General features: G+C 39.3%; 1 protein-coding gene across 3 annotated transcripts in view; it reads right to left on the reverse strand.

The window, feature by feature from the left end:
- RPS6KA2 (ribosomal protein S6 kinase A2) overlaps positions 1-17,129 on the reverse strand; it is a 279,910-nt gene that overhangs the window by 41,756 nt on the left and 221,025 nt on the right. For all 3 annotated transcript variants that reach the window (XM_033054733.2, XM_033054735.2, XM_033054734.2), the window contains 3 exons: positions 14,268-14,338; positions 13,344-13,432; positions 6,499-6,563 (listed from right to left, as the gene is read on the reverse strand). In XM_033054733.2, the coding sequence (XP_032910624.1) occupies positions 6,499-6,563; positions 13,344-13,432; positions 14,268-14,338 (225 nt within the window). The remainder of the gene's footprint in view (positions 1-6,498; positions 6,564-13,343; positions 13,433-14,267; positions 14,339-17,129) is intronic.

Raw genomic sequence — 17,129 nt, forward strand, 5'->3', positions numbered from 1 at the left:
GAGTTCAACTTCATGACTGTTTGCAATATGTATTTTTAGGTTAGCTCTTAAAACAACTTCCTAATGAACTGATTTTTCAAAATTTTCAATGGACATTACTAAATGTTTGTCCAGCTCCTTGCGTGCAGGAAGATTCTCTTTAACTGCACATTTTCTGGGGAATTAGCTTCTGTGATACAAAGCATGTGGTCAAATCTAAGATATATACATATCACCATAGTTTGAATTTGATTTTGCATTGATAAATAAAGGTTCTTAATGCAGAACATTCTGTAGCATAGTATTAGCCTTAACATAAAGGATATATTTGTGGTTAAATTATGATTCCTTGGAAAAGTAAAACAGTGAGGTTGGAAATGACTCTGCAATAATTAATGGCCATTTCACCATAAAAAGTTCCTGCTTGCGTAAAACTGCTCCATATCTTCAGAGAGGAAAGGAGATGAATAACTGCTGCGAGCCACAATGGAAAACCAGTCTTCCAAATAATTAAAAGCCAATTGCAATCTTCAGCAGGAAGTGTCACTCATCAACTGAAGAGATCAACCTAGTAATTAACATACATCTTTTTCTGTCTGCACAGAGCTTTACAAGAGAACTCAGCACCTACTGAAGGTTTTTCTGTTGCTAGGATTTCACCTTGAGAAAGCTATTTACTTCCCAGCTTCTCTTTATTTGTCTTAATTCACAACTGTAGTGCTTCTACTGCAGAAAGCAATATGGGCACACGCACATACATCCTCACGGAATTAACTGCACAGCTCATCCTGTGAGGTCCAAAAATTGGAAAATGTTTCAAAGCTGTACATCATTCAGGAATTGCACTCTCTTTTCATTATTGTAACCATATTCTCTCTGGCCTCTTAATTCCTTCCCCCATCTGTAGTTTCTTAAGTGCTGCTGGAGCTACATTTGTATTTTGAATCCCTAACCCACATCCTCCACTACCAGGGAGGGATTTAAGATTCATCATGAGTCACATGCCACCTAAAGATTTATAATTACAGATTCACTTTCAGGGAGGGGATGGAAACAAAGAAGTTTCTTGTTGGAGTGAAAGGAACTCCCTTTGAGCACAACCCTGATGACTCCCTTTTCCATTTCCTTACCCACTTGTGATAAAAATTAGACAACAAAACAGCAAAAGGTGAACTGCCTAAAGCATTATTTTTACCCCAAGCTTTTAAATAGGGTAACTAAATGAAATCATTGAGGACCAGAAAAAGCAGAGTAGTATCATCTATGGACTTCTCCACCCCACACTGGCTCCAGTGTGAGCTGCTACAACCCAAGCCAAATCACTCAACAAGGGCAGCACAACACTGTTAAACATGAAAGCCTGCTGCAAGCAGATCACCTCTTCCTTTAAAAACCTGCATCCTGTAGCCTGCAAAACTCAATATGGCACAAGCTGATTTAAGAAAACAGTAAGAATCACAGCCATTGCTTTATACACACATAGAGAGTGAATCTCTTGGAGGATTTGAGATCCTTGTGGATTTTTCAAGAATATTTCTAATTTTAGGAAATGTATTAATATATTATCTCTTACCATGGTCCCCAAATTATTCAGGGATGATGTATCATGACCGTGACCTCTTTAGGCAGAAACCAACCAGAGCGGGAAATGACAGCAAATTAAATTTCATATCTTGCCTTCAACCATTTCTATCAGACTGTCCATAACTTCTGGTGAAGCTTAAGCAGTTATGAACTTTCTAAGTCATGGTAGTCTTAGTACTGTATTCAAAAGTTACAATGAGTTCCACTATCTTTTTAATGGGAACAGGGTCCCAGTTTTCCTGGTTTAAATTCCAGTTTTGATATCCAAATTTTTCTTTTGGGGCAACTCATTGGGCATTTAAAAGAGACTTTGGATATCATAGTGCTAACTGGAGCATTTAAATTTCAGGCTGGTACTTAGGATCATTATGTGTTTGTTACCTTGCAGAGGTATAAGAAGCTGAAGATTTTTTTTTATTCCACATTGTTCCCTCTTCCATAAAGGAGAATTGCACTCCTTGGCCCTTAATGTTTTATTGGGAATACTATTTATTTATCTTTCCCAGTAAAGAATGAGTTCCCACATTCCAACATCAGTTTTTTCAAACTGGCCACAGCATTGACACAGAACAGAAAAATGTGACTGACAGGTATGAAGAATCACTGCCTAACACACAGGGCTGTTGGATCCAGAGGCTGTGCACAATCCACAGAATGAGGGAGATGGGCCCCAAGGTGTGAAAACACTGATTTAGATATTCACTCCTGGATACATATCCATGCTTCTGCCTGCTTATCAAGCCCTCACATCCTCCTGAGACACTTTCATGATAAGTACCTATGAATTAACTAGAAACCATTTCTATAGCAGTTTAAGAAACTGTGAGCTTCTATTGATTTTCTTTCTGATTTCAGACAAAAATATTTTTATTTGAAATAGCTAATCCAGGTGCCACTGACCTTTTCTTAAAATACGTTGCCACATCCCTAGTATGATCTTTACCTGAACTCCTCCCCAGCTGGAACTTAAGTAATACACAAGAGAGACTAGTAATAAACTGCTGCAATGCTGTGTTTCTTTCTCTTCTTATTTATAAGTAGTTAATTTTTCATCATCTTTAAAAAACACTTTCCTAAATATTCCAGAAATATAAATGCTCTCTACATGTGTCTGGCAACTATCAAGAAAAAGAAAATGGTTTAATTTCATTAAAAACTATTTAATAATTTCCTCAACTGAGTTTCTTTAATGAAGAATTGAATTATTCCTTAGACACCTTCTAGAAACAGAAAGATGCTACCCTCCACAATGGTGCACTTATTGCGTAAGAATAAACTCCCTTGATACATACACCTGTCATGGCAAATCCAATAAGCAGACAAAAGGATGAACTACATTATAAAATGCTTGTCCTCTTCTAGATTAATGACTCAATGTTATTGCCTGCAAATGATAGAAAAGCTAGAATTCAGACCCCAGGATTAATTTTTTGCTGTTGGTATAATCTGCAATTAAATAATGCACATTTTCAGTTCAGTTTGATCTCTGATTAATATTAAAGGAAAAAGAACTGGAATCCACTTTCTTCCCACTCCTTTCCTCAGCTGTATTTGACAGTTCATTTTCAAGCATGTCATTTGCTCTAGTTCCAATTTAGTCTGTCATCCCAACCAAAACTACTGTTTATAGCCCATTCCTCTGATAGCAGTCTGCAAAAAGGGAGTTCATTTTTCATTTTCAATGAAAAGCCAGAAATTCATTATGCATGACCTGGAAAGAAGAAATAGCAGTAAAATATCAGGAACCAGACTGTGCTTTCTCAGAGCAAATGACTTAAATTATGTGAGGTCAACTCGTTTTGGGTCTGCTTGTCTCAAGAAGAAGAGGAGGTGCAAGGTTAATAAGCAGGTAAAACTCTCAAGGAGCTGGACATCTCATGTCTCCCCTGAGCATCCCAGCCTTGATCATCAAAGACAGTCCATCCATTTAACAACAGATCGATTGAATTTGCGTCATGGTGCCTGCTAAATGCCTCAGAGCAGCAAGACTGATATTTGCAGAAAGCTCCAGCTATTTTTCACTCTGCAAAGTGGGAATTTAAGGCTTTGTTACAGGGTAACAGCTGTAAAAATGTGAATCTTAGAGAGTCTCATGCCACCATTTAGGTCTGGGTTCAGATTGTTCACAGATTCTGTGGACAGATTGTCCACAGCTCATTTAATGCAGAAGTTAGCCAGAAGTTAAACCTAAAGTGGCTGGAGATTTTGCTGAAGGATGGAACCCTGGAACATGGGAATGGCTTCTGTGAAAAGCTGGGAGGAGGAAAGTTCCCTGGCCACATTCAAGTTTTCCAGGATTGCCCTTGCTGCCTTGGCATGCAGTGGTCACAGGTTACCAGCACGCTGTGCTTGGCAGCAGCATCTGCAGCACCCTGACAGGGGCCATTCCTGTACTGTGTATGCTATTTCCACTGGGTGTTCATTCAAACCAGCCATTATATCTGGTTGTGTCTGAAGACAGTAAAAGATGGGAAATGGCTGCCCCAACAGGTAAATACTCCAGGGACAGAGAAAATAACCAGCTCCAATCCAAACACCAAGGGAACAGCTCTGAAAACATTGTGAAATGAAAGCCTGAGTCACAGGGCTCCATCTGCACTTCTAGTATCACTGCAACATCAAGACTTCACACATGGCTTAGAAGGAAGAAGCTAACTCATTTCTGTTTTGAATCTCTTTAAAACTAGATTATGCAACTTGGTGCTTTGTTCCTGGTTATCATGTCACTCTTGTAGGAAAAATCATGCTTAAAAGTAAGCCTTTTTCACACTGCATTTCTAGCAGACCCTAACCCATTCTCACCCTTCATGATAAGGGGGCTTTTGATGGAGGATTGTTTTACTACAGTTGCTGAAATTTTCTGTGCTGTCAGTCACAGCAGTCCTGTCTATCACAGCTGCCAAGGTAGCACAGAAGTTCTCCAAAACAGCTTGCCTCTTACTCTCTGAGGTCTTCATATTGAGGTCTCAAGGCATAAAGTAAATCACCATTTCTGTCCCATCCCAACAGAGCTGTTTGCTGGCTGTCTGCAAGTTGATGTGGGAGGTTCTGTACGCACTATGGGAGAACAAAATGAGGGCACCAGGGACTCTTCCTGCAGCTGTACAGAGATCAGTGCTAAACATCCACATCTGATCCATTCCTGTTCTCTGACCATGGAGAACATTTTAACTTCTGCTTGGATCATTATTTAGAGTCAAACTCCTGGCATCAGCTCAGAGCCAGGCTCACACTACTCTGAAATGCATACAGTTCTGTAGCTGCTGGAACAAGATAAACCTCCCAAGATCTCCTTGAGTGATTGCAAAATTAGGATAAAATGAGGAAATATATTACAAAGATGATAGCTGGTCAGTGTAATAGCGATCTGTCTCCAAAAAAGTGCAATAAGCACTAATTATGTTGGGTTAAAATGGATTTTTATAGTTATATTTCACAGCAGAGTTAGAGGGCTGGATAACACATCAAAGGGCAATTAAATCCACCTTCCTCTCTTGCTCCAAGGCATATTCAAGCATACCTATCTTCTTTGTGGTAGATATTTCCCTGTCCTTAAGAGTTTTTTCAAATGATGGAAGACTGTAGAGTTTCCTTAGGACAGGCATGAAATTGTTCCCTAAAGAATGGAGTTTGAAAGAATCACCTATTATCATGACAGAAGGTGGTCTTGAGTATTCTCATGAGACAGAACTGACTTTTCTGAAGTCATTTCCAAGATGCAGAGCCTCATTTATTTATGATGAGTTAGTGAGCTGCTCCCCTAGCAAACACAGAAGAAACAAAACCCTCTCACTCTTACAGTGCTTCTCAGTACAGCAAGATGTAGTCATCTGACCTATATTTTGATGGCAAAGCTGAGGACTGAAGATTGGGGGAACACAAAAAATAATATCATTGTTATTGATCCTAATATTATTATTTAATAATTATCATCATCAATATCATCAATCCAAGTTCTTTGGATTCTCTATTTTTTTTTCACTTAGTGTTCTTATAAATGTAAAGTCTTCACACGGAATCACACTATTAGTAAGAATCAGAAGAGGAAAGACACTCTAGAGTCCAGAACATATTTAATGGGACTAAAAGTCAGCTGGATTATAAAGGAATGTCTCAAAATCCACCTTCATTGATTATATTTTAATGTGTTTGTGAGTCATGACAAGTCTTCAATATGCTACCCAAATTAGATTTTACAATGAGTTTTTCCAAAATAAATGGGTCTGTGGGCCTTTCAAAGGCTACCTGGGCACCACAGAATGTTCTCTCATGGAGGAATTAGCTTTACTGCAACATCCTAGGCAGCAGTTTGAGAATGGCTCTGTCATATAGATCCATGCAGTTTTACCAGCATTTCTCATAAGAACTGCATCAAAGTGACCTGTTGTACTAGCACTCATGAGTGAATGCATGAAATACTGAAGAGACACAACAATACCATAACAAAAGTTGGATAAAATTAAACTAGGAAATGCTAGAGGATGTGGCAAACAGCAGCTCTGATGCACTGATGTCCAGATCAAGAATGAAAAAGTTTGCCTCCAGGTTTGTCTAAGAGTAAGTTAATTTGAATAAATACAAGGCTGAAAATGTGAGGTTTAACCTCTTATGTGTTTAATCAAATACTCAGACAATCTGCACCACCACCTTTATGAGCTGTTGCTGATAGCAATAAAATAAACCCTTGTTTACCATTCTGTTAATCACATCTGATGTGTCTTACTTGAATAATGTTTAATTTGATCAACTGTTCCAGCTTTGAGTACTGATGCCAACATACATGCAAGAGAGACAGAGGCACCCACTGAAAAGGCTCAACTCCTCTGTGTTACAGAAGTTAAGTTCTCTATGTTAGAGAAAGTAATCCTTTTCCAAAGCATGGCAGTTTGTCTTCAAAAAATGTAGCTAAGAAGAAAATAACACTGCTCCACTTACATTCCAGTCTATAGTAACAAAGAAAGGGTGACGTTTAATTTCTTCCACTCCATCAAACCCAGCACCTGAGAAGAGAATGAAAGAATCAAAGTGAAGTCATGCTTATAAGAGAGCTGCATGATGTCTCTTCTCCACTCTCCCTCCCCATCCCCACCTTTCTTCTGACAAAGTGAAGGTCCCCATCTAAACTGTTCTAGTCAAGAAATTCTGAATGGTGCAGCTGCCATCACAGTGTAAACTGCCATAGCTACAGACAAGGGCACTTCATTATCGAGCCTCTGATTCCAAGGGTCTTCTACTTTTCTTTAACTGAGGCTGCTGCCAAGGCTTTGGGTGGGACATGGGATTTCAGCCACAGCTGAGTGCGTGCACCAGCAAGGTCAGGAAAGGCCCCAGGATATCCTGATGCTCTGCCAAGGCTTCACCAGTGCCAGTGCCAGTTTTTCTATCCACACTGACTTTCAAATCTTGACTGTTCTCTGCAGGCATAGAAAGCTGAACTGCAGGCAAGCACAGACTCAAAATGCCAAAAGGCTCCAAAATGATTTGAGGTAAGCCAGGGTTTTAGGTTCCCCCTCTTATACTGTCTTCAAAGTCCTGAGAGTACCAAAAATCATCACTCTCAGTGTTACGCTTCCTTCACTATTCACTTCCTTCACTGGTCTGTTACATTACTGTAGGAAATTTAGGAAAAGTCTTCTGAGATCTGGTAATGAATCTAATTCCTTCATTACTTTTGCCTTATGTTTTCATTGAAGAGTGACTTTTTTATTCCTTTAGCTCAATTTATTTGCTTCAGTGCTGTCACAGAACCAAACAGGTACTCAGTGATAATTAAAAGAACTGTCAAGAGAGGATTTAGAATGCCATTTTGGGGGTTGATTTGACCTCATTAATAGCACCTTTCATTTTCATTTCAAGAAGAATTAAACTCTGGAAGTAAAGGTTTTGCACTGCAATTCTGGAATCAGTTCCTGAAGAGCACCCAGCTTACTTCTTCACAAGCATGCTGAGCAACCTTGATTCCCAAAAGGATTTGGGATTCCTAAGCACCTTGCAAGGGGCACTCAGCACCTCAGAGGACACAGCTGTTTGTGCATGCAATATTTGTACTTCGGGAAGATCAACATTACAAGCAGCTTTACAAAGGCCCTGTCAACTGAAGCTTTTGTAAAATGTGATGTCTGCTCTCCTTGTGTACAAGACTGTTATCGATATTTGTCAAAATGCAATGATCAGGAACTGCTTCCTACAGCCTGCTTCAAATTCCCTGATGAATGGATATGGGAAGCAAACACTTTGTAAACATAACATGCAGGATTGTCTGTCAGGCCTGCTGGAAAACAGCAAAGAGGGATGATCTGATTAATTCCCCATCCCAGTAATCTTTCAGTATAGGCAAACACAAGTGATGCACATGAGGGTAAACAATTCGAGCCTGCAATACAAAATTATGTGCTCAGAGGTGATCAGCCCTGCTGAGGAGTCTGTGGGTTATGACAGACAGACATTTCTAGGCAAACACAACATGAAATCAAACCTTGGAAAAAGAAAAGAGGACAAAAGGGAAAACATTTTTCATGGTGTATGTCTGTTCTGCAACTGGAGTATGGATTGTAGCTGACACACTCCCCTGTAAAGGGTATACTTATTAAAGTCAGGAAAAATCAAAGGCCAACAAGGAATGTTATGGAATGACTGAGTAGGTCAGGACTTTGCAGCCTGGAAACAGATGACCGAGGAAGTATAAAATAGATCATAAAATGATGCCAGCAGGAATCAGGTTCAGAAGAACATGGAGATGTTTCCTCAGGAAACAGACAGTTGTGTGATGTGGAATTTCTTGGAAAAGATGATGTGGTGCAAAATACTTAGATGGGTTCATGGGGAGGCCAGGAAACTGTTGAAAAGAAATCTGTTGAAGATTACTTCATCCACAAACCACAAGAGGCTCAGGAAACCCCTTGCTTGACCTTAAAACAGGAATAGGGTAGGAGAAAATTTGGGTGAAGCAACACATATGTTTATCCCATTCTTACATGCCCCTAGGCAGTTGTTTATGGTCCATGGGTGCTGAACAAGAAAATAAGAAGTCTCAGAATAGGACTTGTTCCATGACCTCCCTAGTATATTTTTGTTCAATGCACAGTCTGAAGTTTGCAAGATTCCCCTGGCAGATTCATTCCAATTTTAGCAATGCCAACAGAAACACAAAAACAAGAGAGTTACTCTCAAGAGAATTATATTAAGCAAATCTTCAGAAAAGAAATATCTGTGAAAAATGCTTTGAGTTCAGTGGTGGTGATTGGAAACTGCAACGTGCAGTAAATGTTCTTCACCACATCAGGATGAAACCCAAGTGCCAGAATGATTTTGCAGGACTGGGATAAATGCTCAGACACTGTAACACACTAGTAGCATATCCTAGACTGAGGATAATTGCTAATGGATTCAGCTTTCTCTGCTCTGCCCCTTCCCCACTGCTTCTGTTTTCCCTCTTGCTCAGCCTAATGGATACATCATTGTGTGTTGGGAATGCCATGCTTTTTTTCAGACCATCCATTAGAAAGCCACTCTTCCTGCTACCGTTGTTCATTTTCCCACACACCTACAGAAATAAGGACCAAGAAAAAAAGTCTGCCCAAATCTACTTCTTTTCGTGGGGGTTTTAATGTTTGGTAAGAAATGCAAACATGCAGTTTAGGCAGGCATTTGTTTGAAAAAGTTTCATGTCCCACCTGGGGCCACCTCAGCTCTGGCAAGTGCAAGGGCTTAATACATTGAAGAGATTTAGGACAGTAGTAGCCTCATTTTGCAAGGACTGGCTTACTTTCAGTTCTTAGCAACTGATTTTATACTATGGATAATGTTCAGCACTTCCTGCAGATTTTATTCCCTGACCTTCCCTGCCATGAGAATTGCTGGTGTAGCGCACAGCCCTTCCTGGGTGGTGTGCTGTGACTGCAGCATGTGCCTGGTCCTCTCCTCAGCTGGAGGAGGGAAGCAGCCCAAGGGTGCATTCAGGAACAGCTCTGAGAGCCTGGAGGACAGCCCTGACCCCTGCAAAAGCCCTCAGGAGACACCAGGCATCAGTGCTTATGGTGGAATTCTCTCTGGATTTGCTCACCATGTTTCAGCCATTCATCTACCACCTGCAAATCTACAGGGGTGCTGCAAAGAGATGTGCTTTGATGGAGACAAGCACTGCAGAGTCATGACTGGAAAGGCCTGGTGCATGGACATGGACATTTCCAGGCACAGAGATGCCTCTTCAGCAAACATCTGAAGCACAGCACACAATGGAGCACTGCATGACCACAAACCTTTCACCTTCCTCAAGGTTTCTAGTGAGTTTGGGCTCTTTAACTTCAATTTAGCAATAAGAACTATCAGTCAAGAATAATCAGCACAATCAAACCTATTGTCTGCAAATATTCTTATGTGCCCTCCAGTCCCATGAGGGTCCAAGAAGATAAATAATCCTTGCAGATCAAATTGCCAGTTAAAACATATTATAGAGTGCATTTATATAAAAGCAGCCTCACACTAGCGAGAACTTAATTATCTAAGTTTTATGCCTGCAATAAAAGTGCCTGCAAAAAGTAAGAGTCGAATATTTTATTTTTAATTGGCTTTGACCATTGAATCATTATGGACAACATGAACCTTGAAATATTAATGGGGAAAAAAGAGACTTAAGAAACTTGAAAGTTGATTACTTGGATATTCAGATTCATCAGAAAGAGTTTCCAGATCTTTAGTTTCAGATAATAAAATTTTAGTGTCTCTACAGCTTCAGAATCTTTTTAGTGAGCTAGAATTTTTGAGGTATTTTTCTAAGGTTTACACAAAAGCTTTACAGTCATTCTGACAAAGGCGAAAGCTGCTTTGTGTTTGAATTCATCATTTTGTAAAGTTAAAGCCCAAAGTTTTCCATGTGCTATAGCAGAATATATCTTACCCGAGAACATGGGATTAAGAAAATAGCAATGATTTCCTTGGCTTTTACTCTGAGCCTATGGGTATGTGCTTTTTTTAAAACTGTCTTGGTTTAGATTCTCAGTTATAAGGGTTCTAGACACTTTATACTGCTCAGCAGCATAGGGAGCTTGTTAGATAAAAGGTTTTTTATGTAAAATAAGTTTTAATATGTATTTTTTAAATAGTCATGTCAAATAGTAAATAATTTATTTACCTACCAGAGGAGATCCAGATCTTAGAGCAAGTCTCTTGCCTAAGTTCCTGAAAATGTTAGTTAGTAATGAACTAACACTTTCATTATAAAGTTTTACTTCTGAGTGCTTACTCCTTATTTGTCTGGGTGTTCAGTTAGTTTAAGAATTTAAAATTATGCTTATCCATAGTCTGAAATTTGTTGTACTCAGAGCAATACTACCAAAGCAGTGCTATGCAGACTTCAGCAAATAGGCTTTGAAAAGAATAGACAGAGCCCAAAACCAGGGACAACCAAAGGAACAATTTCCATTCCTTAAAAATTTGTCACAAATACTAATATGGGCCTCAAACTTAAAAATAGAAGCAGGTAAATCAGATTACTAAATTTATTTTCAGTCTTGTCTAATTCACTTCAACCCTAATACTTCTTCCATTAATAATCCAAAGCTTCAAAACAAAATTTCAAAACAACATTTCAAAACACATAATCAATCTTCACTTTTGTTTCTTAAGATACAGAAATCAAATGGTAAAAAGCATCTTTCATCTTCTAAATGTTTAAAATTGGATTTTGGAACTAAATGCACTTTCCATATTTGCAAATTTATGAAACAATGGCTGAAATCAAGTGATTGATTCATAATATGGTTCATCTGCTTTATCATGCTTCATTAATTTTCCAACGATTTTTCAAAACTGGATGTCTATACCTACTTTTCTTTTAATATTATTATTCCTTTCCCAGGAAAAGCTAAAATCCACAAGGTTGAAGCAGTCCTTTTATCGACTGACTTCTGTTCAGTATTTAGGCCAGCTATTCAAGCTTTTCTCTTTTTATCTACAGGCCCCTTTCCATCTTCCTTTGTGCTGATTCTCAATTGGTTAAAACAGAGAATGCCTTCAGGAGCTCTCCACTGTAATCTCTGAAATGTTAAGATCTATTTTTCTGCTACTCTTTTAGATTTTATTTCCTTGGATACTTGTATTATAAATAATTTCTTTATTTGCTTTTTCTCCAAGCCTTCCCAGTATTTCAATAAACCTCAGGTTTTAAAACCTTGATCCCCTAGCAATTCTTCCTTATTAACAAATCAGGGCTAGAATTGTTATGGCTAAAACCAAGTTTTAGTGAGTAGGTTTTTAAAGACTGGTATCCAGAGACTCCCACTGACTTCATTGGAGCTCCATTTTGGATGGAAAACAAGCAGAGCAGAATAAAACCAAGAGATGGAGACAGGGAGGAAACAGCAGAAAGAAACAGAGGTAGGGAGTGGCAAAAAGTTAATATTTGGTGCAGCATCTGATTTTTCTGAACATAGAATAAACCTAGAAATCCCAGTAGTCTATTTGGTCCAGTGTAAAACAAATTGCTTGAGAGCAATTGAAACCTACTTGAGCAAATGTGTTTTTCTGCTCTTGTGTTCACAGTGTATCAAGGCTACCACTTGGATCAAGAGGGAAAACAGGTGGGAAGGCATTCCCTCTATGGGCCATGGGGGATGCCCCTGGCAGGAGAGGGGCCACAGTGACACGCAGCAGGACAATCCCCAGTGCCACCCAGCACTGGGCTTCATTGGGGTGTCCCCACACACCTGTGGGGAACAATGACAAGATCTGCAGTGGCAATCATGCCATAGGCATTGTCCATGACCTCATCAAATGCAATTAATTTCTTAATAAAAACCGTAAACAAAGGAACAGATGACATAAGATACCTTATATATATGTCAGGTTTATCAGAATCTAAACAGGATTATTAATAAAAGGTGAAGGCACACTGATACCTTAAGATTTTAGCTTTTGTATTTTTCAAATCTTATACTGCATTAGTGCATAGGTCAAAATTCCATATAAAGTGTACTGAACTATCTTCACATTTTGGTTAGACAAAACAATCCCTGTAGGCCTGAGACCCAAGGACACACCACAGCCTCACGCCCCAAAAAGTACAAACAGAAGTGAAGTGTGGGGAGAATGTGACTTCATTACCTGAAGCTGTAATTGGACAATTAACCCCTGATATGCAGCTAGACCAAGCTTATATCTGTCTGAGAAACTCATGATCATTGTCCGTCTTGGGTGGCCTCTGTGAGGCTTTTGCTCTGCCCAAGGTGTACCTATTGAAGGCCTTTAACAAATACCTATTTTATTCTTTTAACTCTGTCTAGTCTAGGTAGCTACTCCAAGGCATCAACATCAGTAGAAAGGAGATGAAGTATTTGGGTAATTAAGAAAAAAGTCTACTGCAAGACTGCCCCTAGCTAACAGAATGAGACAGGATTGAAATGCTTTTCAGAATGGGAGAGATGAAACCTGAGGTTTGCAGCTAAATTATACAGATTTTAAACCGCACTTTTTTCTCAGTTCCCTATATTATCATACACAGCAGGTATCTTAAATAATTCATAAAACCTGGCAGTTCATTCACGCTCTTTACCAAAAAAAAAAAGAAAAAAGAAACAAAAGTTAATATCATGTTTTAGATTTCAGTGCTTTGCCTGTACTCCTTAGAAACTTTAGTGATGCTGAAGGTTCACTGTGCTCTGGAAAGGGATGCCAAATGCCACTTAATGAAGAGGATAACTGCTGGAAAAGATGAGCTGAGAGTACAACCCAGCAGCTGACAAGGCAGGAGCACTTAGAGATGCCCTGACCAAACACACACGTACCTAATCTGTTGGAGGGGTTCCTTTTGAACAGCGCTCGCAGCAGGCTCTGGGCTTCTATGCTCAAGAACTGAGGCATTCCCAGCTTGGCTCTGAAAGAACACAACACTTGAAAAGAAAATAGATTTTTTCAAGCTTTTTTTCCACCCCACTGTGCTGAAACAGCAGAACTGCGGTGGTCAGGATGGGCAGACACATGGAAACAGTGACCAAAGGCTACCCAAGCATAGTGCAATGCAGAGTGAGAAGCTCATTTTATTCTGCTGATCTTTAAGGAAGGTTTTACCCCTGACTTCACTAGAGGTGGAGCAGATCTAATGAATCTCATAAAGCTTTTGCAACCTAAATAGGTCATTTTACTACAGATTTTTTTCACTTTTTAAGTTTGCTGGAATAAATTTGGGAATCGAGAGGAATTTAAATGATCAAACTTAATGAAAAAAAGGTATACTAAATTGCATACTGTTTAAAGAGAATTAAATTTTTCTCTTGAATATTCATCACTACATTAAAAAATGCACTAGTGAGCAAAGCTAAGCTTTAAATACTTTTGTGTACATCTAGCATTAAATGAATGGGACATTGCAAAGAAGAATATTTGAAACTTGGTAACCAAAAAATATATAAGATGTCTTGCAGAAATCTGATTTTCCCAAATTTTGTGGATACCGACATTATCACGAAAAGTAAGTTACATTTATTTGATAAGGCCCTCTCAGTAATTCACTTTCTACTGTTTGTTCTGAAGGCAATTTTAGGGTTAAACACAGGCATCAGCTCTGCGTGCCTTACTAAATTCACACCTTGCATGGTTTTGGAAAGTTCATTATGCATATTGTTATTCTCTACCCATCACATACTTGTGTCCTATGGAGTCTCCAGAGGGCAGAGTTAACTCAGAGGAATGAAAGCAGTTTTGATACTCACTTAAGAATGAGTGCCATTGTCTCCTTCCTGTCTTTTCCCTGGAAGGGTAATGATCCCGTCAGCATCTCAAACTGTGGAGCAGCAACAAAATGGTAAATTAAATATGCATTGGGATGGTCTGCATAGCTGAAAGACACCACATCCGTCTTCTATTTCCAACACAGCTGAAAACTAAATGAAATGATCCAACAAGCTGTGCTCCCGAAAAAAATGGCACAGCAAATCTGGATGACTCTTCCATTACAGGGACATGTTACAAACTGTTTACACTGATGTATGTTGTCCAGTTTTGGTATGTTTGGGAAGAAGTTTCATATATGGTGTTTCCTCCAGCACCTGTTGTTTTATGACCAATGCTGGCAATGAGGTATTTGGCTGGAGGGACCCTTAGCCTGCATGGATAGGTGTTTGGCATGGACTACCATGCAAGGAAAATGGATTTCACATGACACTCCCCACCTTTTTAGGTTGAGTCAGACCACCTCTTTGATTGTATATTTGTATCACTTAAAGATGCCTCTACTGTAGTTTGCAGGAGAAACAAGACCAAACCTCGCATCCTCAAGGTTTTTGAGTGTGCCTTCTCTCTCCTGCCTTAGTTCCTCTGGCTGTACTCAGTGATGAATCTCATAAGTGCCACATTTAACTGAACCTAAATCTCAAAGCAAAACTGAACAGTCATCATCAATTATTTGCCTAACTCAAGTGTTGAAACATCAATCAGTTATAGTTCCTTGGAGACAGATCAGTGCTTTCGGTAAATTTGACAGGAATTTCACATCTGTAGGAAGTGAAAAATCCCAACAAAATCCCAGCCAAAGGAGCTTGCCTAACTTGGATTCAGCACCAGGTCTTTCACACAGCTCTCACCATGGTGCTTTATGAGTGGCAGCTCCTTTCTCTGGCTATGGGAGGCTGAAGGCTGCGCATCACCAAATATAAAGACACCAAGAACATAATTCAGCTTGGACACAAAGGAAAAATGTCTATTGAGGGTAAGGTGAACTGTTACTTGTTTGTGTCTGTAACTCAGGCTTTGGATATCTTCTACTACAGTCAGCTAATTAACTAGACCAATTAATTAATCTAATAATTAATGTTCATTGCTATAAGTAAATACCTGCTAAGGCAGGATAGAATTTTCAAGGCTTATGTAGTTTTTGTACCTTATCCCACAAGAATCCACAGTGCTCCCAGAAAGCACATTTATGCTATGAAGGATTTTTTCATCACCAAAACTTGTGTCAGACAGCCCCACATCCTGACTCTTCTTTTTGCCTGGATTACATACAGCCATACCAGAAGAAAAATATAGAAAACAGAAGAAAACTAATGGTGAAACTGCTATGCTAATTTTGAGACACTGGCAGAGGAGATGTTTAGAAGCTAGATAACTAATTAAATATAGTTAATTGAAGGATTAATCTTCATTAGTAGCAAATTACCTCAAGGAACCAAAATGCACAGTAGAAGGAGAAATAAAACCACTTTAAAAATGTATATGGCTGCCAAATACAAGCAAGATTTGGGAAAAAAAAAGTATTAACTTTTGCTTGGGTTAAGAGAGGCAAAAAAAGAACTGCCTGGTAGACCTGCAGGAAAGCAGCTTGGTTTCTACAAGGAAACATAACAGGGGAGATTTTTTAAACCTGCCTACATGACGCTGGACCTTAAATACCACTTCCAAAGTAATTCTGACCTATTAGAGCTTTAATCCTGATAAAAGTGCTCAGATATACTGATGAGGGGCAGAGAACATTGCTTCCCAAGGCAGCAGCAGAAAAGGTACAGATTGTACCAAGCCCTCCTCATGATTTCTGGAGTGTTTATGCTCATGGTAAGTACCTAATGTTCACTTACACTTCCTCTTGTTACTTTGTTATTATAATAAATCTAATTTAGCAGCACCAACAGTGGCTGCTACATCTCATTTATGCTGGCATAAATGGTCTTGACGCTGCTGATGCAGATGATGCAGATAAAAGCAGCTGCTTGATCAGTGACTAAGTGGCAAAGGGCTGCAGTTCCTACCACCCCAATATCCCAGGAATACCTGCAAATGCACCGTGGCCAGAAGTGACAGAAGCAAGGAATTTGGAAGAAATTCAAGTTGCAGAAGGGAGCAGGGGGAATGACTGTTCTGGAGGTTGCAGGAAACATTTACTGTAATGGCCAGCATTTTGTTACCACACCTCCAATTGCACAGGCCTAATGTGGAGATTAATTCAGGTTCAGAAGAAATGCACTTAACATGAATATCTGAAGCGAAAGGCACCCACGTAAGTTAAGTGTACCAGAGTTTTTTATTCCAATAAAGCTGAGCAGCCCTGGAAGAAAGCATTAATTTCTCAAGGGCAGTCCTGACCAAATGTGTTGAAGGTTAAAAATGAAAGAACAAGACTGAAAAAAAAATTCAAATTATTAATTTCATCAGTTCAAGCTATCATTTCACTGCACAGAGACCTGTCTTCCTGCTCATTTTTTCCAAAAATTAAAAAATCTTGCTAAACCTGAACACAAAACCAGAAGTGGGAACACGTTGCTTCCACTCTTGCACATAAATACAGAGCTGTATGGGTCACAGTAGGTTGACAAGAGACTCAGACTAGTGGAGAATGAGCTCTGCAGTGTTTCTGTCTATTAAAGTAGTCCCTATAGTTTTGCTGGGAGACTCAGTTTTCATTCTCCCTGCTCCCCCATCTGTATAAACCATCTGCTCCTTCCTTCCCACCAGTTCACTTCCCAGGTGTTTTGGAGGGCCACCTTCTGTTAGAGAGTACTTCAGAAGGCTCCACCTCCTTCCAATCTTTACTTCCTTTCTGTACCAAAGAAAGTACAAGAAAGGAAAATATTCTTTGTTCC

The sequence above is a fragment of the Catharus ustulatus genome, chromosome 3, assembly GCF_009819885.2.
Source record: "Catharus ustulatus isolate bCatUst1 chromosome 3, bCatUst1.pri.v2, whole genome shotgun sequence".
Lineage (NCBI taxonomy): Eukaryota > Metazoa > Chordata > Aves > Passeriformes > Turdidae > Catharus > Catharus ustulatus.